This window comes from Spermophilus citellus (assembly GCF_964194105.1).
Source record: "Spermophilus citellus genome assembly, chromosome: 1".
Lineage (NCBI taxonomy): Eukaryota > Metazoa > Chordata > Mammalia > Rodentia > Sciuridae > Spermophilus > Spermophilus citellus.
Window position 1 is genome coordinate 792555 of NC_138182.1, and position 25462 is coordinate 818016.

The following is a 25462-nucleotide window of genomic DNA, read 5'->3' on the forward strand; positions in this document are numbered from 1 at the left end:
TGTTTTAACCCCAGGGTAAATGATGTCCCTGAGAAATCCAGTGGTAGCTGATAAGGATTGAAAGGGGGGGGGGTCAAGGGCTGGGGATGTGGCTCAAGCGGTAGCCTGGCATGCGTGCCGCTGGGGTTCCATCCTCAGCGCCACATACAAACAAAGATGTTGTGTCCGCTGATAATTAAAAAATAAATATTAAAATTCTCTCTCTTAAAAAAAATACATTCTACTATCATGTATAAAAAAAAGAAAGGGGGGTCAAAAGCCCCAAAATTTAGTATAAATAATAGAGCAAATGAACAAGACATTCAGCCAGCTGATACTGATGCACACAAGCTGGAGAGCACACAACTGCTGCATTGTCCTCACTGCCTCAAACTCTACAGCCACATCTTGACCTTGGTGAGAGCCACAACTTCTCCCTAGGACTGCCTCCTCAATCGCCATCAGCTCCACCCCAGGAAACACCTACCTCCTTTCCTGGCCTGATCACAAGGGCCTGAGTGTGGGCATCTGCTGGACTTAAAAGCCTAGGGTCTAAGATTTTTGATCTGACACTTGAACTTAGCACACAGAGGGAGTATCTATCACTAGACTGTCATGATTAAGTGTGTTTGCAGTGCTTAGAATTAACCTAGAATTGTTTGCTTGAATTAATTTAGAATTGTTAGCTGTGAATTGATTATGTCTATTGCAATGCCTGGCATTAAGGATTGTCATTTTCTTGATTAAGAACCTATAGCGTGAAATTGTATTGAGTGATTTAAGCATTGAAAAGGGCAGAAGTGGGTGGACATTCTTTATTTCTCCCCCTGGACTCAGCTGCAGCCCCGGCCATTCTGCCTTATGACTTTCCTGCTCTATTCTGCACTTTTTGCCCATCACAACAGTGGCTGAGACTGGAGGATTGCAAGTTTGAGGCCCAAGTCAGCACTGTAGCAAGTCCTTTAGCTCCTTAGACCCTGCCTCAAAAAATAACAAGGGCTGAGGATGTATCTCTTGGGTAAAGCACCCCTGGGTTCAATCCTCAGTGCTTTAACTCCCCCACCCAAAAAGGAACTTTATGCTGGACAAGGTCTTGGTTTAAGGGCTCACTGTGATTCCTGTTTGTTTAGTGTCCTATAGTGTGCTTTAGGCCACAGGTGGGGGATTTACCAGAGCATGGCAGGAGCACTCAGTCCAGTACATACATGTTTTCCTTTAAGAGAAATCCCAGTCTTGGACTGGGGATGTAGCTCAGTTGGTAGAGTGCTTGCCTCACGTGCACAAGGCCCTGGGTTCAATCCCCAGCACCACAAAAGAAAGAAAAGAAATCCAAGTTTCTTGCCTCTGGGGCCTGAGATAGCCTGGTAGTTCACCACCTGCTGACTGCAGGATGAAGAGCCCAAGCCTGGCTTCATCTTGTCCTTTCTTTGTTCCTGGTGCCTGCTTGTATTTTTTGTTGGTTCAGTTATTTATAAAGTGAATGTCCCACCTTCTTCCCTACAACATAGAATCCCAGCTTCTTAGGAACTGGATCTCAAGTCACTTCAGTTCAGGTTTGTGCACTACAGTAGGTCACTCAACTAAATTGTCCTGGATTCTTGTCACTTTTTTACTTTTTGTAGATTTGACTTTCCCTGCTGTTAATTCTGTCTTACTCCTGCCTCTCCAGCCTAATAAGTAGTGAACTGGGAGTCTGTTTGTTGAATTTTTTTTCTGTGGTTGGGGTGGGAATGGAATGCTTGGTGAAGAGTGTGTTTCCTCATATCTTCTTCAGGTTTCCAGATTCTTCTACAGTTTGTTTCCTGCTGTTCCAGAAAAGGAGGAGTAATGGCAGAATTCCACCAAGATGATGCTCTCCACCTTGCTGGCAAGGCTGAGGCCTGTTAAGCTGCACAGAGCCTGCTGAGACTTCTCCTGTGAAGTAGTTGGTCAGCAGTAACGTGACATGCTGTTGGTCCAATACCTGAAAAGGCTGTCTAAGTCTGGATTGTTTCTACGAAATACAGTGTTAAATTCAAATGTGATTGGAGGAATTCTAATATATTTCCATTTTCTCTTGAATATTCTGACCTTGAAAAACTACTGGATAATCTTGAGCTTGGAAACAAAGCCCCAGAAGTATGTTTTTTGGCTCTGAATCCTTTCCTATCCTGTGGGTGTAGGTGGTGGCAGAACACCTGTAGAGGCTGAAAAAATAGTCCGTTCCCAGCTTTCCTGGCAGCTCACGTGTGGGCTATCAGGAGTCCAGCCTGTCAGGCCGAAGTGGAGCTGGTGAGTGCAGAGACACTGGTCCTGAGCATCAGGAGGAGGCTGTGCTGGCCTGCCAGGACTTGGTGTGAGTGTGCAGTCTGCTCTCAGTTGTGGTCCTGCCATTCCCTCTTGTGATTCTCCTGCAGTATTCTGCATCCTTTTTGGAAATTCTGTGAGCTACTCAGTCTTTTCAGTACATTATTTTTCTGCTTAGAGCATTCAGAACCTGTCTGTACAATTGAGTTGTTTCCTGGGCTGGGGTTATGGCTCAGTGGTAGAGTACTTGCCTAGCATGTATGAGGCACTGGGTTCAATTCTCAGCACCACATATAAATAAGTAAAGGTCCACTGTAAACTAATATATACATACATATTTAAAAACAAACAGTCGGGGCTGGTGATGTGGCTCAAGCGGTAGAATGCTCGCCTGGCATGCGTGCAGCCTGGGTTCGATCCTCAGCACCACATACAAATAAAGATGTTGTGTCCGCCGAAAACTAAAGAATAAGTAATAAAATTCTCTCTCTCTCTCTCTCTCTAAAAAAAAGACTCGAACTGCAATCCTTTAAACTAAAATGTAAAATATATATTTTAAAAATAAATAAAACATTTCCTGAATTTAACCTTCAAAATCTCTTTTTAGCTGGGCACTGTGGCACACATCTGTAATCCCAGTGACTCAGGGAGCTGAGGCTGGAGGATTCCAAGTTCAAAGCCAGCCTCAGCAAAAGCGAGGCACTAAGCAACTCAGACCCTGTATCTAAATAAAATACAACATAGGGCTGGAGATGTGGTTCAGTGATTGAGTGTCCCTGAGTTCAATCCCTGGTGAGGGAAAAAAAAAGGCCACAAATGGAAAGTTTGGAAGTGTAGAGTGTGATGGAGCAGAGCTGTAAGGGGAGCGTTCACTGTTTTTCTGTGTTGAATCCTTAAAAGCTGACATGGTCTGATGAAGGAAAGATGTGAATTAACAATGTGTCTTCATGTGTTGCAATGTCTGGGACAGAGGCTTGCTTGCTCACTTTCTTTCTTTCTTTCTTTTTTTTTTTTTTTGAACTCAGCAGTTATGGTAGTGACCAGTAGAGAAGTTTTACTCTTAGAAAGCAGCAGATAGCTTTATCTGCTTCAGGTTCTTGGCAGAATTGAGGAACAGAACCTAGTACATCCTTTATATTAAAGGGTGGTAATCAGTTCCCAAAATAAGTATTTTTCATTACAAATAGAAAACTATTGGGCTGGGGTGTATCCCGGAGGCAGAGTGCTTGCTCATCATGAGTAAGGTCCTGGTTTGACCCCCAACACCACCAAAGAGAGAAAACAACATTACAGTACAGAAGACCATTTGAAGGCACTTTAATCAGCTGACCAAGGTCAGCATCACAGTAGGAGGACAAACTGACTTGATGTCCCTCCCGAGGGCTCTATGGCAGCCACTCCTCTGATGTTCTTCCCAGTGAGGGAGAACTTACTTCTGTCTGCAGTGGAACAGATGGGCATGAATTGTGGGGCTCTGCAGGATGACAGACAGCTGAAACAATCCTCTTGAGTTGAAAGGTCACAAAGGCAGGGCTGGTCACAGGTAGAAAGAGACTCAGAGACACAAGACCAGTGCAATGTGGGACTCTGGATTACTCTTGGAACTGAAACAGGATGTGGTCAAGAAGCTAGTAACATCCGAGGGAACTTTGTGGTTTCTCTCCACCAGTGTTGGTGTCTGTGGTGAGCATACCCATCCTGTAAGAAAGAGTGGGGAACTCCCTCCTGCCAAGACACTCTTGGTAGCTGAGAGCAACACGTTTTTACTGGACTTTGCCATGTTGATAGATCAGCTGGGGAGGGGACATCTTCATGGCACTGTGTCTTGTAATCTTGGGGCACTTCATTTGTAGATATCCAGAAGTCATTTTACTTTTCATTTATTTTTAATGTTTTAGTTGTAGATAGACACAATAACTTTTTATGTGGTGCTGAGGATCAAACCCAGTGCCTCACGTGCTAGGCAATTGCTCTACCATTGAGCTACAACACTGCTCAAAGTCGTTTTTCGATTACAGTTTTTCTGTGAAAATAACGGTAAATTATGCTGGTTAGTAATAGAAAACAGAGAAATGTAAAAATGTGGGATCAAAGGAGGAAATGCACCACTTGTTACCCACCAGTTATCTATGGTGGTGGTTGCTGTTTTCTGGTGGTACTGAGGGTCAAACTCAGGGCCTCATGCATGTGCCGCAGGTGTTCTGCACAGCTACATCCCAGCCCCTGGGGGTGATGTGTGGGGTCTGGTAGTACACAGGTGCTTCTTAAAAATGCTGACACTTTGTATCCTAATTCTGGCCTTATAACAAACATTTCCCCATGCAGTACAGGCTCTCTGGAAGCAGCTTTAGTAGTCGTATTACATCATTTCCTGGTGTAAGTGATATACGAAAACATTTTTTGAGGATAGTTTTTGTGTGCTTAGGATCTCCCCATGGCCTGCCAGGTGAGGTGGTGGGCCAGATGGTGCTGCCAGGCTGCCCACTAGCGACCACTGGAAGGTCTCCCATTCTTGGTTGGCCGTTTGCTAGGTGTCCATCTTGCCCAGGCTCTGTCTCCTGTCTTCGTTGCCTAAGAGTCGGTGGAGCGGCTTGGATCCAGATGGACGGCTGGTTGGGTTTTAAGCACCTGGCCTGGGAAGAAGGAGAGGCTGCCAGGGGGTCTGCCCACCACAGAACCTTGCCCTCAGGGCTGGCTCTTTTCCCTTCTCTTCCCATTTTCTTGCCCGTCCACCTCAGGTATCATTACCTAATGATAATGGCACTCATTATCATTAGGTAATGATACACAGGTGACTGCAGTGGCTGGCCAGGGCAGGCCTAGTATTGGTAATATGTTAGGGACCTATACCAAGTTTCCAAGGGGAACATGCGCTGGTGCACAGAAAAGAGAAGCAGGCCTTCGTCGGGTGGCTGCAGGTGCAGGGCAGCTTGGGAAGAGCCCGGTGGGCAGCCTGGGTCAGAACCGACAGGCAGGAAACGCAGTGTGACCAGACCCTCCAGCCAGGACATGCGCGTCCTCAGAGCTCGCCCTGAAGCCTGCACGGTGGTGTCACTCTGGCCTCTGTGCCTTCTTATGACAAAAGGCTACCTGAGGACCAGTGTGGAATCAGAGGCTGCAGCAATGTGTTTCCCAAGAGCCAGGCTCCTGGGAGCATGTCTTTGTTCTCCTCCAGTCTTAACAACTAGCTTTCTATGTAAAATAGACACCGGCTGAGCTGTTGGGTCAGTGAGTTTGACAGTTGTGTACACTGTGAGACCAGCACCCCAGAGTTCCCGGTGCCCCTGAGCGTCAGCCCCTCCCTGCCCACCAATCACTGATCTGTCACCACAGAGCAGTTTTCATACACAGGATTCACAGGGTGACTAATTTATTAAATGAAAATAGTGAAATTGTTTCTGGGTGGGCACCCACTGACACGTCGTTCCTGGCCTTTCTGTGACTCTGGGGACCCTGTGTCCTGCTGTATGAGGAAGTCCCCCAGTCTTTCTCCGTGTCAGTCTGGTGGAGGTCATTTCTTCAGCACATCTGACCGGTTGTCGTTTGCCTTCATTCACTGAGTATGTGGTTAGCTGAATGTTCATAAATAAACCACTTCAGTCACCACAGTGTCCTCCCACCCTGGGGAGCTGCAGTTTGCAGGCTGTTCCTTGGTCCTTTCAGTTGTGTGGTTTCTGGTGTAAGGAGCTTTGTACTTTGAACTCAGAATAACCCCCAGGAATTAGATCATTATCTCCATTTGAAAAAATAAAAACCACGCTTCAGAGATTTTAAGCAATTTACCTGGGGCATGCAGTCCTTGCAGAACCAGAACTGGTTCCTGGGACTTCCAACTTGGAGGCCCAGCCTGAGACCGGTGTGGACCCTCCTCTCCACTGACCCTGTGCCTTGAAAGCTCTGTCCACTCTTTGTGGTGGTTCAGACTCCTGACGGTGCTCACAGCAAGGTGCCATCCCAGGTGACTCTACAACCGGCTGCAATTCCTGTGTCCCTCCACTTTTCTTTCCTTGCTTCACCTCCGTGGACACCTGCGCCTGGCTTGGCACCATGTGTCGCTGCCAGGGGCAGGTGCACAGGCCCCATGTGCCGCCAGGTCTCCTCCACTGTCCAGCTCTTCTGGAAAGTTGACCTGCACCATTTCTTCTCTTCTACATTTTCATATTCTTCCTCTCCTCCCTGGATTGGCTGGTCCCTTGGAGAATGAATTCTCTCTGCTTTCATCATCCTGAGAAACTCCCTGGTGTCTGCTCTATCCAGCGGCCACTGTTGTGTGCTTCAGGCCTGAACTGGTGCAGCCTGTGGGCATCCGCACATTCTTCCCACTTTCCCCTCTCCCCTTGCTCCTCTCCCTAACACTCGATGTTTCTGTTGCAGGGGACAGACGAGGTCAGGGACCGAAGACAGCAGGAAACAGTTTTATGTGGCTGCAGTCAGGTTCAGAGGGCAGATCTTTTGCTGAAATCAATCAATCCCCTGAACCCCGAGTTCAGGCAGTTTCAGAGTTTTATACCCAGCACGTAAGGGGAGGGGCTCAGAAGTTCACAGCCTGCAGAAGTTCACACAAAAGCAGCTTTTTCTTTTCACTGTTCTGGGCAAGTTAACCCTTCAAGGACAGTGCCTGAGAAGGGGAGAGCTTCTTCTCCCCTTCCTTTCCTCCCCTCCCAGCTGTTACCATGGAGCCCAATTGGTAACTTCTCTTATCTTAGAAATGTAGACATCTCTGTGAAGCCCAGCTCAAGGCCAGAGGCCTTGTTAAAGGATTTTTTTTTTTAAATCACACTCTGCATTTGCAAACACACTTGTACAAACTACTATACTGGATACATGTTTGTGAAAAACAAGTAAAGGGGCCTGTAGCACCTGGAGTGCTGATCTCTTCCAGGCCAGTGGCCAAGTGAAATAGAGCAACAGGAAAATAGGAAGTTTAATTACATTGCACTTTTGCTCACAGTCTTAAGTAAATCAATTGTGGTGAAGATTTCTGGAGAAGCTTGGTTAAGATGTTCTGTGCAAGGGGGGCCACTGCACTTCTAATGGCTCCTGAGGGCTGGGGAGGTGCACCACTCGGGTGAAGTTCTGCTCTGTCAATGCCTCTGGAACGTGGTGAGTGAGGCCTCAGGCACCACAGATGGCGAGGGTTGAGGGAGGAAAAGGCCCAAGGCAGAACAGGGGGCCTGCCTTCCAGATGACCTTTGACCTTGATGTTCCTGGAGGCCTGCTGTTAGAGCACAGGAATAGGGACGGCCGCAGGGGGCTGTTAGTGCTTGGACCTGAGGACCAGACTCACCAGCTGGCCCTGGAGCAGACTGCTGCCCGAAACTCATCATGCAGTAGCTGAACTGAGAGTGGTTTTAAGATTTTAAAGTGTGAGAAAACAAGAATATGTAACGGACCATGAGATTTGCCAGGCTATTTTCTCTCCAGCCCTTTATGGAAAAAGTCTGCCTCTCCGCCCTGAGCGGGAGGAAGGAGAAAAGAACTCTGTCGCCATGGAATAAAAAGTCTGTTAGTAAGTGCACACCTGTGATCTCAGCAGCCTGGGAGGCTGAGGTAGGAGGGTGGCAAGTTCAGAGCCAGCCTCAGCAATTTATCGAGGCCCTAACCAACTTGGTGACAACCTGTCTCAAAAAGTAAAAGGAAACAGGGATTTGGCTTAGAAAACAAGAAATGATCTGACATGGAGGCTGAAAGGACACTCGCAGAGTCCACGAAAAGTCCAAAGATCATGCCACACCTTGGAATCTCGCACAAGAGATTTATTGTCAGTAGCACAAGGCAGACCAACAAGGCTGTCCCTCCGAGGACAACAGCAGTGGGTTGGCACTCAGAGCAGATTTATGGCCTGCAAGAGGAATTTCAAAAGCTGCTGAGGAGCTGCATCATAAACTGGGTGGGATTGCTCATTTAGCCGGCACCTGTTCTACGGGAAGAGTTAAGCAGCCTTGCCTCAGAATCCAAACACTGGAGCCTCTAGATAAACTGGCTCCCGACCTATAAAGGTGAATCTGATGCCAATAGAGGACATGACCAGGAACCCCAGAAACAAACGGAGCAGGAGTCTGGGGACGTAGCTTTTTCTTGTAAAACCCTCTGGCCAGCTGACCTACACAATTTGAGGCAGGTGGGAGCAGAGGAGCTGGAGAAGCAGAGCCACATGGGAGGTCAGGGATGCTTCTGCGAGACAGAAGCCCAGGAGCCAAGCGCGCTGAGTCTGGCGGAGTCCCAGGAACAGAAGAGTCAACCACATGGAAGCAGGTGAACCTTATAGCCAGTGGGCAGAGGACAGCACACGGCAATGCCTTCAGGCTCAAAGGGAAAATGAACCTAGAATTTTTACACAACCAAACTGTTAAGCACAAATATAAAAACAGAAGCAAAGGTTCAGTAAATGTGTCTGCACGCATTCTGAGAATCATTCTCAGCATCTGTTTTAGTAAAACCAAGAAAACAAAAAGGAAGGCCAAAAGCCAAAAGGGAGTGGGCCTCAGCAGGAACTCAAGAGAAAAGGGATTCCAGGGTCACATCTATGCTGCAGAGCTGACACCAAAAGCTCGGTCCTTTGTCTCCAAGTCCAATCCAATAATGAGGACGGATGTTGAGAAAAAGGAAAAAAGTTTCATTGGCTTTACTAGCAAAGAAGCACAGGAGACCCCCATCCCAGAGGCTGTGATTCTGCCGGTCAGCAGGAAGAGGGGGCTTTTAAAGGGGCGACTCCAAGGGTACACTGGAGGGTTCTCCGTTGGAGTTGTAATTCACTTGTTAACTGGGGAGACTGTCGTATCTGAGATCTGCTGGAGGAATTCACTGGTGTGGTGGGTGTGTGCTCAAGGACAGATGGCTGGGGAAGAAAGGTAATCCTGTTTCCCCTGAGATTAGGGAAGGGGAGAAATTAGGAACAGGGATAGAGGAAGAGATGTTCCATTTAAAAATAAGTCTCAGGCTGGGGCTGGGGAGATGCAGAATGAGACAGACATTATTACCCTGCATGCACATATGACACACTACGGAGGGACTCCACATCACGCACAGCGAGAGCAAGCAGGAGTTGTGCTCCATCTGTGTACAATGTCAAAATGCATTCTACTGTCAAAAAATTCATTGAACTAGACAAAGAGGAATGAAGGGAAGGGAGAAGGGATAGTAATAGGAAAAAAAGCAGAATAAATTGAACATATCTTAACTATCCTCATTTATAAATATATGACCAATATAAATCCATATCATGTACAATCACAATAATGTGATACTAATTGGAACAAGTTCTTCTATGTATAATATTTCAAAATATACTGTCAGTTTTAAAAATTGAAAAAGGAGAACTCAACCAAGGGTACTTTGCATGGAAAATTTAAAGTGCCCCTAAAAACTGATGCAAAAAACCAGCTACTTATTAGAGAAATGTGTAAAAATTTTAACAGGAATTTAGGGAAGAAAAAATTTGTAAGGGTAATAAATGCATGGAAAGTATCTGATCTCACATGTAATAAGTACATAATCAGAGAAACATAAACTAAAATAACACCACTTTGGCACCTATTGAATATAAGCAAAATTTAAGTGTAAAAAAATTCCAGAATGCTGATGAGGATTTGAGCAACAGACATTCTAATGCAATCATCTTGGAGAATAATTTGGAAATATTTAGTAAAGATAAGTTACAGTGTAGCAATTCCACTCTCTGGCATACTCTATTTTTTTTTTTTAAAGAGAGAGTGAGAGAGGGGAGAGAGAGAGAGAGAGAGAGAGAATTTTTAATATTTATTTTTTAGTTCTCGGCGAACACAACATCTTTGTTGGTATGTGGTGCTGAGGATCGAACCTGGGCCGCATGCATGCCAGGCGAGCGCGCTACCGCTTGAGCCACATCCCCAGCCCTCTCTGGCATACTCTAAGTCAGTAGTTCTTAAACATTTGGTACCAGAATTCCTTAAAACTTTTAAAATTTATTTGAGAATAACAAAGAGCTTTTGTTTTTGTGGGTTTTGTCTATTGATATTTGCCATATTAGAAAACAAAATTGAGAAATTAAAAATACAATGTACTGTCATTTAAAGGTCAATAAAAGATCCACATTAACGTAAAACTTAACAATCAGTCTTGGGTCTGGCACAGTGGTGCCTGCCTGTAATCCCAGTGGCTCAGGAGGCTGAGGCAGGAGGATGGAGAGTTCAAAGCCAGCCTCAGCAATGGTGAGGTGCTAATGAGCAACTCAGTGAGACCCTGTCTTTAAATAAAATACAAAATAGGGCTGGGGATGGGGCTCAGTGGTTGAGTGCCCCCAAATTCAATCCCCGGTACCCACCACCCCAAATAAATGGCAGGCTGCAATTGTAGCTCAGCAGTAGAGCACTTGCCTTGTTTGTTAGGCACTGGGTTCAGTCCTCAGCACCACATAAAAATAAAAGTATTGTGTCCATTTACACTTAAAAGAAATGGTTCAAACTAAAACAACAGAAGATTGAAAAAAAATTGTCTTAGAGAAAAAAATTGGATTTATGTAAATAGTGTAACAAGAAAATGAATCTTTGTGATAACGGAACAGTCACCTCATCCTCTCCCCTGCCAGTGACCTCATTTATTCCGAAGTCATGGTCTGTACCTGACCTCATAACAGTGGTCCACTTTATGCTTTAAATATAGCCTTGCTGCTCTCAAACGCTGTGACTTATTTTTAAAATGGACGTGTTTCTTTTTTCTTCTCCCCCTGTTCCTCCCTAATCTCAGAAGAAACAGGATTACCTTTCTTCCCCAAAGGCCGAGTGGTCTGTTCCTGAGCACACACCCACTATGGGAAGGAAGTCATCTATACTTTGGGGATGGCACCAGCAGATCTCAGGAATGTCAGTCTCCCAAATTAACAAGTGATCACAACTCCAACAGAGAACACCTGGAATGTAGCCTTTGAATCACCCCTTTAAAAGCTCCATCAGCCTTCGGGATAGAGTCCCCTGTGTTTCAAAAACTCCCCCTCCTCAAAACCATGGCCTTGTTATTGGATTGGCGTTGGAACCAGGACCAAGTTTTGGGCCACACTCTGAGGCTCTCCCATCCCACCCTCCTCCAGCTCAGGAAACATCTTCATCTAGTGGAGGCTCCTCCTATTCTTTTTTTTTTTTTTTTTTTTTTTTTAAAGAGAGAGTGAGAGAGGGGTAGAGAGAGAGAATTTTTTAATATTTTATTTTTTAGTTATCGGCGGACACAACATCTTTGTTTGTATGTGGTGCTGAGGATCGAACCCGGGCCGCACGCATGCCAGGCGAGCTTGCTACCGCTTGAGCCACATCCCCAGCCCTCCTCCTATTCTTCCGACTAGCACTTCAACACAACATTCGTCTCTCTTCTTTTTGTACTGGTGATTGAACCGAGGGGTGCTCTACCACTGGGACACCATCCCAGCCCTTTTTGTGTATTATTTAGAGATAGGGTCTTCCAGAGTTGCGGAGGGTAGCTCTGAACTCTGATCCTCCTGCGGCACCCTCCTGAGTCGCTGGGATTACTGGTGTGCATCACCACGCCTGGTAGTTTGTCATCTTATTTTTAACACCCTCTCCCCCAAGTAAACTTTAAAAATGTCATTCAAAGCTGCGCAAGGTGTTACATGCCTGTCACCCCCAGCACTTGGGAGACTGAGGCAAAGAGTATCACAAGTTCAAGGCCAGCCTCAGCAACTTAGTGAGGCCCTGTCTCAAAATTAAAAAGGGTTGTAGTGTAGAAAATTAAAGGGCTGGGCATGTAGCTCAGTGGTACCTGCTTCTGGATTCAACCCCCTGTGCCACCCCTGAAATTCACTTGACTGGGTTGTAGCTCAGCAGTAAAGCATGCACTTAGCAAGCAAGAAGCCATGGGTTCAATCTCTAGCACCGAAAATAAGCATGAAATTTAAAAACGAGAACACACCAGTGGGAAGACATTCAAGTGAAAATCTCACCTTTGACTGGGGTGCAGCTCAGGGTAAGACACCTGCTCAGCACATACGGACGCCCAGCCCACCGATGAAGCACCAGCCCGTCCGCTCCTGAGAGAGCGGGTCTTAATTCACCATCTTAGTGGACGACCACAACAGAGCATCTCATATCCTTCCTCTATTTATGATTCTGTTTTTTACATTTAAGTGTCCAACCACGTTTAACTTGAGTATAAAAATCGGCTTTGACCCAAATCTCCTCTTTCTTGAGGGATGAGGTTTTGAAAAGCTGGTCAGGGGGTGACAGGCTGTCCCCTCCCCAGAGCCCAGGCCAGCTCTCCAGGCTCTGCCCATGTCCTCTCTGAGCCAGTGGCCTGCAGCTGTACCGTGTCAAGACGTCTTAGGATAATGTCTGGCTATTCCTGCTGCTTGCTTTCCACTTTAATTTTATAATCAGCCTGTTTTCTTTTTTTCATAGTGGGGACTGAACCCAGGGACTGTCTTTATCTGATAGTCTTGCAAAGCTGTTGAGACTGGCTTGAACTTGCCACCCTCCAGCCTCAGCCTTCCGAATTGCTGCGGGGTGTGGTGTGGGAACAGCACGTTTCACTTCTGGCTTTTCACACAGATATTTCCCTCATTACTAGGAGTTTTATCTTCTTTTGTTGCTAATGAAAGCCCGATCTTCCATGGCCGAGTCTGCAGGAAGGCTGCTGACTTTCCTGTTAATTGGGGTCATGGCTTTCTGTGTGCTTCTCTTGGATTTTCTGGGCATAGTTTTCTCGTCTGCAAATAATTTCACCTTTCTAACTTCACAACTTTTTTCTTGACTGTTTTCCTTTTCAGTTATTTCCTCTGTGCAATGAGTTAACCACATTAACTTTATTAAAACACTGGCCGATGCTGAAAATATGGGAAGGGACAGCTGTTAGTGGGAGGAGAGGCCCAGCCCAGCGCTGTGTCTGTGAGGTTCTGCCTCTCCTGTTGCTGCTGACAGGGGACCAGGAAGGGACAGCCACTGGAGAGCACTAAGGGCATGCTGATAATTGAAATTGCTCAACAGTTATGAGGAATGTGTAGTTTGCATACCAAAAAGTTTTATTAATGTAATTTTAAGGCCAATTAAACTAATTTTATTCAAAGTCTATATTAAATTACAATATTAACAATCTCTAGACACAATGAACCTAAAATGTAAGAATAGAAATAGAAATCTATCTGGTCTTTCATAGACCTCATATAGAACTCATAAATGAAAATTTACAAATATAGAAATGATGATAATTAAAGAGTAAGGATTTTAACATGGGAACCCAAAAGATGTCATATTTTAAACACGCATGTCTCAAAAAGGGAGAATCCTTTAATAAATTTAGCATAAAATCAAATTATATTCCAGAAAATATTGCTTCAAACACGATACCATGATCAAAATTCCTTTGGTAGCTTTTAATCAAAATGAAACATGGTACTCTGTAAAATGCAAAGTACTTTCCAATGTTCTCACAAGAGCATCTTTGTCATTGTCACCACAGTAACGTCTCCACTCAACTCTCATTCCACCTCCCGTGTGTGTTCACATGTAACCAGGAACCAACAAAACCCTTTAATCTTTTGACAAAATGACCACTGTGTCACAAGGTCAGGACTGTCAAGTCGGCTGGGGAACTTCCTGCAGGGTGGGGCAGAAAACAGGGCAGTCCCTGCTCAGGACTGGGAACCAAACAAACCAAACTGTATCTATCACAGTAATCACACAAATACTGCAAGTTAAGAAACCAAACGCAGGTGCCCGCCCTCAGAAGGAAAACAGGGGCCAGGGCCAGCCCTCAGCACAGGGCACGCAGGTCCTCGCTGCAGGCCACTGGCTGTGTGCTGGGCTCAGCGCGATGACACAGGGACCTGGCTTGAAAGCCCTATTTATAAAAATCTGTTGCCACAGGTTAGACCTCTCTGGGACCCCTGAACACGGACGCAGGGTTCTGGCTGCATGGCTGAGCTGCCCATGGGACCTGCTCTCTTCCCATGGTCGCCCGTGGGGGCTCCTGTTCTCACTCTGAGGCTTGTCAACTGAGCACTCTGGGACTTCGATGCAGCATGGAGGGTCTCTTCATTGTGCACTCGGGACCACACACACACATGCGCGCGCACACACACACACACACACACACACACACACACACACACACCAACCCACTGGCGGCTCCCTCCACAGAGCGGCAGGACCTTGTGGAAGACTCCTGTCAACTACCACCTGCGTCCTACCTCAAAGTCATTCCACACAGAGCAACGAACATCTAAGTGCCTAAGAGAACTAGAGAAAGAACTGGAGGGGAAGGATGTGTCACGTGAAGACCCTGCACCCTGGGCAAGATGGTCTGTCGTCTCCCGCCCGGTGAGCCGAGGGTCTCCCGTGTCCAGCGGCAGGCTCCTGGAGTGAGTGGGCTTCGCCACCCTGCAGGTGTGTCAGGCCACGTAGTGGTACTGGTTGGGACTGTCCTTGTCACGCTCCATGTAGTCTCTGTCTATCAGAGACTCGATCCTCTTCTTCAGGTCTCCAGGCTTGAAGAGAAGACAAGAGGGCTCCTCAGTACAGCAGCACCCACCCGCGGACGTGCCCAAGGAAGCACATGCTCATGATCCCCAGAGGACACCTATTCCTAAGTCACCGACAGTCACAGGACACACAGCACCCCTCACGCATCGCCAGCTACGAGCAGGCCAGCTGCATGGCGCCCACAGGGAAGGAAACCTGATGGCCTCTGGGAGGGCACCTCTCCTGGGCACTCCACTTGGTGACTGTGTGCTCTCCGTGGGCTGTGCCTACAGCGCAGACACAGAATCCCAGTGTTCCTCTGCCAGCAGACAGTGACCACCTCAGTGAGCCATCGCCAGGGAGGGTGCCCCCACACCTCCCCACACCTCGAGGGGGGTCTGTGCTCCTGTCTCTGAGCACCAGCCCCGCTCAGGGCGGCACTCTTGTTTCCCAAATAGTGGACCACTCCATTCAGCAGCAGGCCACACACCCAGGTACCTATGAAGCAGACCTGGGAGCCTGGCTGCCACACCCCACACCTGCTACTTCCCCACAGGTGGTCTGTGGGCCCAGGGAGAAGCACTGGCCTGGTGGGGGCAGGAAACAGTTTCAAGGGCTCTGCACATCAGCTGAGCCGCACTTCAGCTCCCTCTGGGACCTGCCTGGTGAGGAGGGAGGGAAACCTGCATCACAGAAGCAGGGGACTTTGACCCTCTGGCAGGCCCAGGTCCAGAGCTGACACCTTCCGGGGTGCTGAATGTGCTTCCTGACTCACTTTCCGACCACTTTTGTAATATCCGCCTAGCCTACCCCATGTCCTGAACAGGGAGGAGTAGCTCAGGTCTGGAGCGTGCACAGTGCAGGGGCACAGCCCAAGGTAATTTGTACACATAGCAGCATCACCAAGGCAGCTTCTACGTGCTGAGTGAGCCACTATCATGATTCCTGTAGGATCCCCTCCACTGTGGAGAAGGGCCTTCTGCCTCTTCCTCCCCACGGGGTGGCAGGTGTGCAGCAAGCCCTCACACCCCACTGTCCAGTGTCCCTGCTCAGGGCCTCCTTGTGCACCACCCCAGTAGAGGCTGGTCAGGGCCTGGACATGGGGCAGCACAATGCCACACACTCATCCACGCTAGCAGGGTACTGTTGTGGTTTTCTGTGCTGGGGGAGCCCCAGGCCCTTGTACATGCTAGGCAAGAGCTGCACCACGGAGCTGCACCCAGCCACTAAAGCCACGGAGACATTTACCTTGACTGGAAACTTCAGCTGGTTATACAGCTCAGAAACTAGAAGATTGTGACCAAGAGTCTTCCTCATCTTCATGACTCTGACTATAGCAGCATCAATCTGGTATTGCCTATCCTGAAACACTCTCTCGGTAGTACTCACTTGTTCTTCAACCTGCGCAAAGACGGGACAGAGTGTGAAAATGTTTTCTGTGTTGTTTCATGTTGTTGAGTTTGACAAGTTTTGTTCTGATGTAAATCCAGGCCAGACCTTGGATAGACCCTCTTTTATTAGGTGTTTTCATTTGTTCTAGGAAAACAGCTTCTTAGAATGGCACACTCAAAAACAAAAGTTGAAACTAATTTTAAAAGTTATGTTTTCCGGGCTGGGGATGTGGCTCAAGCACCAAGTAAAAAGAGAGTGTTGTACATACGGTTTCCTTCATCTGGATCTGGTTGATCTTGATTCTAAACAGCTTGTGCTTGAACTCTGCATTGAAGAGGAATTTGTCCCCGTCCTCCACCTCCTTTCCTTTGGGACTTTTGATCAGGACACGCGCCTTGCCACAGGCCAGGGATTGCAGCGTTCTTCTCAGTTCACTGTCCTCTGCATGGGAGGCAAAGCAAGAGCAAGCACAGGTCGGCATGAACCAACTAGAGTCTCGAAGACGAGCAGAGACAGGCCACCACCAGCTCCTGGAGGAGCACGGGCTTTGGGACGTCCTGACAAGTCTGCCTACCTATCCCGGTGGCCATTTTTATCTCCTCAAAGCTGAATCCATCTCCCTCATTGAACATGAGCAGCACCAACGTCTGGAAGAGGGATACCTGGAACTCTTTCTTCCCCTGTGAGAAAACAGAATCGCTGCTGCAAGAGCTGCACACGGGCACCCAGGCAGACCAAGGGACAAAGAACTCACTAATACCACCAAGTACGAAGGAATTAGGTCATGGGTTGTAAAAAGAGTAAAACCACTATTTGGTGTTGCAGTTTACGATTCTTCTCTTAAAATGTTTTCTAAAGCAGTGAGAAAGTTCTCCCCTAAGTCCCACCGAGCGGGAGGGCACGTCCCGTTCTCCCCCAAGTCCCACCGAGCGGGAGGGCACGTCCCGTTCTCCCCTAAGTCCCACCGAGCGGGAGGGCACGTCCCGTTCTCCCCCAAGTCCCACCGAGGGGAAGGGCACGTCCCGTTCTCCCCTAAGTCCCACCGAGCGGAAGGACACGTCCCGTTCTCCCCCAAGTCCCACCGAGGGGAAGGGCACGTCCCGTTCTCCCCTAAGTCCCACCGAGCGGGAGGGCACGTCCCGTTCTCCCCTAAGTCCCACCGAGGGAAAGGGCACGTCCCGTTCTCCCCTAAGTCCCACCGAGCGGAAGGACACGTCCCGTTCTCCCCCAAGTCCCACCGAGGGGAAGGGCACGTCCCATCTATGGTAGACACACTGCTGACTGATGTCTAGCAGCTACTCTGCCATCCAACCTCCTCTAGCTATGGGGCCTCTTGGTGGCAGCAGGAGGAGGGAGGAGGCTCACCTGGGAGGTGGCCAGGGAGGGTGAGCAGGCAGAGCCCCTCCCTACAGGAGCACAGCGATGGCTCTGCCTGGGTCAGCCAGGGCCATCCCACTGGGCTTGTCCCCAACAGCCCAGAGTGCCAATAGCTGAGCCTGTCGCAGCCGAGAGGCTGCACTTCTGTACTGAGGGGACGGGGACAGAAGGAGGGGCTGCCAGGCCCCCTGGGTAGACCAGCTTGGCTCTGTGTGCAGTGGCGTGGTGGCCTACAGTTGTGCAGCTGGCAGAGGCCGTGTCCTAACTGCAGCACACTAGCAAGGCAGAGGCTGGGGTGGCAGATGAACACGTCACCCTCAGGAGCATGTGCAAGGACGTGCGCAGAAGGACTGAAACCTTCACGATCCCACACAGACAAGCATGTTGTACCAGCTGTGCAAAATAGGAGATTGGGACTATTTTGCATAGTGTAGGCGACCCAGCATCATTTACAGAACTGAGGTTCGATTTGCACACACAGGGACTCCGCCTCACCAGCACGCCTTCTGTGTGCCTTCCTTTCTGCTGACCACTCTTACCACAGCCCGCGTGAGTGGGCACTCTCACTCTAACTGGAGCGATCCAGGAAAGACCGTCATTCAATTGTCAAAGAGCCCCTTTGGGGCCCGTGGGATATGTCAGAACTTATTTACTGGCTTGGCACTTTAAAACAAAAGGAAGAAAATAAAAGAGCAGGAAGAACCCTGGAGCTGGAGGGTGGCAGCGGCGCAGGCCACCTAGAGGCTGGCCGAGTGCTGAACTGCTAGGTGATGTCCCATGATGCCCCTCCCCTTGTTTCAGTCAGTCCCTTGGTCAGAAGTGACATCTTACTGTATTTTTAATTTTTTAAAATTTTTATCTATTTTATGTGGTGCAAAGGATGGAACCCAGTGCCTCACATGTGCTAGGCGATGCTCTGCCTCTGCACTGCGCCTAGCCCTCCTTCCTGTGTCTGAATTGCAACCCTTTGGCCAGCTGAGAAGCAGAACGCACCTCCCAGTCTCTGCTTGATCCGGTCACACCAACACTGCCCCGACAGACTGGAATACCATACCAACCCTCAACTACTGTCCAGCTCACTGACCTAGAAAACCCAGGGCTCAATTGTGCCAAACAACGTTTCCTTCTTTGCTGTCAAGGTTCAATGACAATTTAAAAAGTTCCATGAACACCCAGGCGTGGTGGTGCACGCCTACTACCCCAGTGACTAGGGAGGCCAAGGCAGGAAGATCACAAGTTCCAGGCCAGCCTTGGCAACTTAGCAAGAACCTGCCTCTAAATAAACTCTAATAAAAGGCTCGAGACTGTGGCTCCGTGGTAGCGCTTGCCTAGCATGTGCTAGGCCCTGGCTTCCATCCCCAACACTGCACGAACAAGGCAAAGTGAAACGCCGTGAGGGAGAGAACTTACCTCCTTAAACTCTGCTTTTAAAACAGCGTGCCCCAGCGTGGTCTGCCACTGCAGCTTCCGTCCACTGTGCTTGCCCAGGTAGAAGGCCTTGAACACCTCTTGGAGCCTGACCATCTGAGGGCACAGGGACACGGGCAGCCTGAGCACCTGGCTGACAGGCGGCCACTGCGGTGTCTCTGCAGTCTCCGGCAGCTCAATCAGAGTGCGGCCCCATGTTCTCAGTTATTTTCCTGACTCCATCACCTGTGAACATGCCCTCCACCCCGACCTTGGGGTTTCTTGTCACACCTGGCTCTTGCTTGGGCAGAGAGATGGTGCCCGCCGCCAGAGGCCCTGACCTGCCCAGGTCCCAGCTTTCCCTCCCCCCCACCTGACACCTGGGCAGAGGACAGTGACAAGCTGCGCTGCACTGTGGTGAGAGTGGTGTCTGACACAGCGAGCCTGCCCACAGGGCACAAGTGCCTCAATGGGCTGGCCAGCAGGTGGGCACTGCAAGTCACTCTCGCCAGCCCTCCGCCACCTGACACCCTATGCCGCCCGGCCAGAAGGCCCTCAGCAGACACAGCCGCTGACCTTGGGCTTCCTAGCCTCTTCCCAAAACCAAAAGAAAGAAATGTCTTTCTTTACGAAGAACTTGGTCTTATGCATTCTGTCACAACAACAGAAAATAGACTAAGACAAATATTCTCAGAGTGACCGGCAGCTGGGTACAGGGCCTGCACTTGTCTGGGGACAGGCGAAGAGTGCTGGTGAGGAAGTGGTGGATGTAGAAGGCCGTGACTGCTGAAGGGAAGGTGGAGTGGAGCACTATGTGGGGACCGTCTGGAGGGGCTCCAGATGAGCCCATGATGCTACTGGAGGAACTTCCTCAGGAGTGACCACAGATGTTCAAATAAAAATTTGCACCCCATCTTCTTAGATGTATTATTCCTAATAACCCCTGGGCAGAAACCACCCAGATGCCCGTCACTGAGTGGAAAGTGCAACGTCCTCACCCAACTGTGAGAGGTGGTGACCTGGTGGCTGCAGAAGGGCTACAGTGGAAAGCCGTACAGGGCCCAGAGCCAGAGTCAGCACCAGTGGGGTGGCTGCGACTGCAGACTGGCCAGGAAGGGCCTGGAGGAGGGAGGCCTGCCTGTCAGGGAGCACCTGGGATGAGGGTGGTAACCAAGAGGAGCCCTGTCCAGCAAGCCTGGGGTGGTGTGAGCAGACACCAGGGAGCACCAAGGACCCTGGATTCCTAGTAGTGAGAGACATGAAGAAAACTTGTTCCAACAGAAGCTGCTCCTCAGCAGCAGGGCGGAGCTGGGAATCCAGCCCTGTCCCTCAGGTGGATGAGCCCAGGCAGAGCCGTGCAGGACACAGCTGGAGAGCAAAGACATCCGCCACATATCACTACCACCAAGAGAAAGGGCTGGACCCATCGCCACTCCCTGGGTGTTGGGTGGGTAGCGTGATGCCCGCTCATAGCCCCACTCCTTGTCAGGAAGACGACGTGGCGCTGCCTGTGCCCGCACCCTGGGCTACACTGGGGCACCAGAAAGATGCTATCAAGGACATTCTCAGGCAGCTGGGATAGGCATTCTGTTGGGCATTCCTGGCTTGACAGGGGTTCTGGTGCTCTTGGGAGAGACCACAGAAGCCTTCAGGGTGAGGGGACACCACACCTGTCCCCACAGACCAGGAACACACGCACAGGAGACTCGCCACGCGGCAGCGCTCACGTGGGCGCTCCCGGACCTGGCTTGCACGTGCTCCTTCAGAGTAAGAAACCGGTGGCCACAGGGGGCCTGCTGGGAGCGGCCTGCAGGGTTTCTAGCCACGGCAGGCAGTCTTGGGAGGAGCCAGCACAGCTGCTGCAGAGAGGCTCCCGAGGCACGGTGGGGCCTCGAATGCAGGGTGCACTGGGCCCCGGCAGGCACGGGTGAGAGGCAGAGGTGGGCAGCGCTTGGAGTCAGGGAAGCCCAAGGACAGAACAGCGTGGTGCGGGCGCTGCACACGCCTGAGGGCGAGTGACATGCCAGCCATGTGGGGCGAGGGCACCGCACTGGGGACTGATGGAGAGAAGAGATGACCTCCAAGGCCACTGGCAAGAGAAGACTGAGCAGAGTCCACTCAGCCGAGTCTGGGAGTGAGCTGCACACGTCCCAGGAGAGGCTGTGGGCCCAGCTCTGCCCCGTCTGGCTTCGCCAGCCCCCAGCTGGGAGGCCCCACTCATCGTTCACCACAGTCGTGGGCCCTGTCTAGGAAGCCTCCTGGCTCACTGGAGCCACCTCCCCCATCACTCGGGACTTCCATTGCCAGGGTGGGGACTCTTCCTCCCACCTGCACGTCAAGGCCGAAGGCTTCCACATTCCCCCGCAGACACTGAAGATGAGTGGACCAGCAGCCACTGAGGAAGAAGCGCTCTGAGGCAGGTGGACCCACTGGGGCCAGCAGGGTCAGTTCTAAGCCCCCGCTCTTCAGAGACCACACCCCGCTCCTGGGCAGCGCGTCTGAGCACGGTGGGTCTGACGTGAGGGCCGTGCTTACCTCCGGAGGCAGGTGCACTTCCATGGGTGTGTAGGTGGGCCAGTACCCCATGGTGAGGATGTTCACGGTCAGGTCGATAGGGCCTGGGGCACTCTGGTTCTGCATGTGCTGAAAACACAGGGTCCAAAACAGTGAGCTTAGAAGGTCATCAGAGACACTTGGTGGACCGGTGAGGAAATGGGTGGTTTTCAAGATAAAGTGTCAGCAGGCGTGCCAGTGCCCCAAACAGAGACCACTCGGGCCCACACCAGGTCCCAGCAACACTAGAATTGCTCTTCTTCTTCTGGCCATGGCCCATGGGACACATTGCCAGACCCAGTCGATCAGTGTGCCACCTGCACCTCTCTGCTCACCTGCTTGAAGTGGACCATGATGTCCTTGGAGAGCTCCATGTCCTTGAACATCCCCTCCAGCTTGCTGGTGAATGCAGCCCCGCACTCTGTGACACAGGAGAGACCAAGCAGTGCGTCCCAGCAGAGACACAGGAGCCTGCCCCGCTGCCCCAGGGCCAGGAGCCCCCCTCTGCCCCCAAGGCTCACCATGCTTGAGCTTGGACAGCATCGACTTTTCAGCATCAACCGAGGCACTTTTTCCAACGAGGAGTCTCTTTGCCAAATCTTTCTTATAAAATGCTTCAAAGACATCTTTGCCTGTGTGAAAGCAGGGAGAGCACACAGAACGTCAGGGCTGAGAGGACGCACTGTGGCCACAGAGGCCAGTGCTGTCCTGTCCAGAAGACCCCCCTGGCTAGCCTGGGGCCCCCAGCACCCTGTGCTCACCATGGATGAACCTGAAGAGGATCATGATCTTGTCCAGAATCCTCTCCAGCTCCTCGTCTGTGGCCTCCTTGTTGCCCGCCCGGAGCTTGGAATCCACGTGCTTGGCTGTGCAAGCAAGAGTGAGCTGGGACAGCGTGTGGCTGTGGCTCAGTGGCAGAGTGCTTGCCTCACACGCCCAGGCCCTGTGTCTCACACAGAAGGGACAGGGAGAGGGAGAAGGGGCGGTGGGCCTGCCTCTCTTCCTCAGGCCATCCCTGAACAGCGCCTGTCCACAATGGCACCCATGCACTCCAGGGTGAGTATCTGCAATCTTCAGTTCCACAAAAACAAACACCCCCCAGAGCCTGAACAGAGTCACAAAGGGGCTTGAACGCTCTCTTCTAACCCAATCAAGAAGGAAACTGACTCCAGTTTAACCCTTGGGTTCCCGACTTGCTACTGCACAGAGGCTGGAAAGTCCAACTTCAAGAGCCAAGAAATAAGCCCAGAGGTGACCTTCTCACAGAAGAATTCTTAGGGCTTCAAGAGGCTAAATCCAAGTGTCAGTATGGGCGCATGAGGACTCCTCAGTGTGCGGCATTCTGAGTGTGCAGACAAGCACACAACCATCTGGTGAACACTGTTCCGCTTTACACCAAGAGTCAACAGACTCGAACCCCTGTGTTACAGGACCCCTTGCCCTTTACTACTGCAAATTTAAAACACTTTTACTGGCGAATAAAGTTTGAGTTCTAGAATATTATTTTGATGCTGCGATGAAGTAATCATACAAAGGTGATTATTCAAACAGCCGCATGCTGTCCCTCTGAAGCCTCCCCAATCCTATCCTATTCCATGCTGAGTTGTGACGGTAAAGGGCTAGGGAAGCCTGAGTCACACATGCAGGCCAAGCACCCGCCCACCCTTCCAGGGGCACAGTGGTGCCCAGCCCGGCAGTACAGACCTGTCTGGCGAGGCCACGTTCACCCTCGTGGAACGGCACACACGTAGGTGCAGCCTCTACATGCTGTGTACCCACAGGGCGTGACGAGCCCCCAACAAGGAGCCCAACATTTGGGAACCTGGTCTGCTTGGCTGCCTTCTCGCGCGTACCGATGAGCTCGGCGGGCTTGTTGGGCCTCCGGTTGATGAAGGCCTCGAAGGACTCCTTCATCAGGTTGACGAAGCGCTCATTCCTTTGGAAGCACACCTCCACCACGTGGTCCACCCTGTCCTTGAACTCCAGCAGGTCCTGCACCATGTCCTTGTCCTTCTCAGGGTTGATGACAATTGCTGTCCCAAAAGTCTGCAAAAACAACCAGGGGCCATGCCAGAGTCAGGCAGTGCTCCCTAGGGCCACCAGAACGGCCTGCAGACGCCAACCACCATCCTGGGGTGGGCAGAGCCTGGGGCTGAGAGGTCCTGAGCTGGCACCTGGCAGTGCCCCTGAGGAGCAGGACACTCAGGGAGCTGCTGCAAAGTGCTGGCTGAGCAGGCGAGGCCCTGTGTCCTGCCATCCCAAGGCACAGCGGGATTGAGCTAGTGTCCCTGCCAGTGAGCCAGCAGGCTGCATGCGCCTCCCTGCGCGGGGACATGGAGGAACAGGCAGTTGCTGCCCGGCACTCGCAACCCTCCCACGCACCTTGATGTACTCGCTCCAGTGCTGCAGCAGCGCATGCTGCCCGCCCTTCACACGGCTGAACAGCTGGTACATCTGCGTGAGGTCGGGCACTCTGTTCTCGTCTAGCAGGTGGTCAAGCCCTACATGCAGAAACGCGGGGGGTTATGGCAGTACCCCAGCACCGAGAAGCACACAGCAGGCTGCTTGTCTCTGTGTGGTGATCTGGCCCAGGTGGACACGGAGGTAGGCCTTGGTAGGTGGGCCTGGGAGATGTGTCATTGACTTCTTCATGCCACCGGTGCTCCTGTTCCAGTACCGGGGCGACAGCCAGAGAAGCATTCCAGATACTCGCCTGGAGACCCACCATGTGGCTATCTGATCTCTGGTTTGACCCATTAGTAAAACCGTATTTGCATAGATCAACTCAGATCTGATCTTTAGCGGACTGGTCCTCTCATGCATAATAAGTTGAGACAGAAACTTCTCAGACGCTTGGAGGATCTAATGTAGTATTTTTAGATTTTCAGTGTTTGCAGCCATGTTCTAAACCTGGAGAGGCAGCTGGGCTGGGGAGGCCGGGAGCTCTCAGACACCCAGCACCTAGCCCAACACCTGGGCGTGAGGCGGCCTGCATACCACAGGCAGTGAGAGAACTGTCGAGCTGCAGCCAGGGTCCCCAGCGCCTGCCATATCTCATGTCACTCCTTGTCTACTCATGCAAATAAGACCTTTGCTTTTTAGTTTTCTAGTTTATTTTCCTGAAACCCTAAACAGTGTCTTGTTGAAAAATTTTAAAATTTTTAAAAAATTTAAAAATTTAAAATTTTATATTTTTTAAAAGCTTCTAACAAAACCCAGAATAAGCTTTTACACATAAAATTTGCCATTTTCTTACAACCATTTTGCTCGATGTATGCAGTAAACAAATGCACACAACCTCTGCCCTCCCGTGGGGTCTTCCTTTCTCACAGACGGATTCCTTTTTTGCAAGATATAGATTCTGGGTGGACGATGCATGAGGTCCTCAGGCAGCTGTGCTGGTTTCCTGGGGTGCAGGGGGGAAACCCCTGGGACTGGAACCGTGGCTCAGGCACCATGTCAGCCATGGAGCAGGTGCCGAGGGTCTTCTGGGACCCAGACCAGCACCCATTAGTCTTCTCTGACCACTGATGCTCAGGGACACCTAGCTTCCCCTTTCAGCTTTCCCCAGCTGGCACCTGGAGGTCCCCTGCTCATGGGTCTCGCTGGGGACAGGGCTACTATCATGGAGCAGAGCTCAAGCCAGAACATGTGTGGGCATGACGTGGAACCACCCAGACTGGACCCCAGGCACAGTGGCCTGGGAGAGCTGCAGCCCCACATGCATCTGAGATGGGTTTGAACGGCCCTGAACACCTGGAAGTCACAGAATGACCAAGTGCCAGGGGCTCTGAAAGGCCAGGCTGCTGGTCAGGGCCACTCGGCCACTTGCAGGAAGAGAAGCAACATGCAAGGTGTGGAGCCTGTTCTCTTCCTCAGGAGACGGGAGGAGCGTGCCTGTGCGTGCTGGGTCCCAGTTCTGGCCGTCCACTCAATCATGGGCCACGGGCTCAGCATGTGCAGGACACCCAGGAGCACAGGTGTCTGCTCCTAGATGGCCCCCCGCGAGCTCCCTGCATGGCTGCTGG

At 50.6% G+C, this 25462-nt stretch overlaps 1 protein-coding gene across 1 annotated transcript in view; it reads right to left on the reverse strand.

Annotated features, from left to right (window-relative positions):
• Positions 1 to 13244: 13244 nt before the first annotated feature.
• CUL4A (cullin 4A) overlaps positions 13245 to 25462 on the reverse strand; it is a 30812-nt gene continuing 18594 nt past the window's right edge. Inside the window, exons 10-20 of the mRNA XM_081310410.1 lie at positions 23817 to 23935; positions 23288 to 23480; positions 22196 to 22300; positions 21956 to 22066; positions 21770 to 21855; positions 21417 to 21524; positions 18885 to 18998; positions 16672 to 16777; positions 16366 to 16538; positions 15954 to 16106; positions 13245 to 14731 (exon numbers count right to left, since the gene is read on the reverse strand). Coding sequence (XP_081166536.1) covers positions 14636 to 14731; positions 15954 to 16106; positions 16366 to 16538; positions 16672 to 16777; positions 18885 to 18998; positions 21417 to 21524; positions 21770 to 21855; positions 21956 to 22066; positions 22196 to 22300; positions 23288 to 23480; positions 23817 to 23935 — 1364 coding nt within the window. The 3' untranslated portion in view covers positions 13245 to 14635. The remainder of the gene's footprint in view (positions 14732 to 15953; positions 16107 to 16365; positions 16539 to 16671; positions 16778 to 18884; positions 18999 to 21416; positions 21525 to 21769; positions 21856 to 21955; positions 22067 to 22195; positions 22301 to 23287; positions 23481 to 23816; positions 23936 to 25462) is intronic.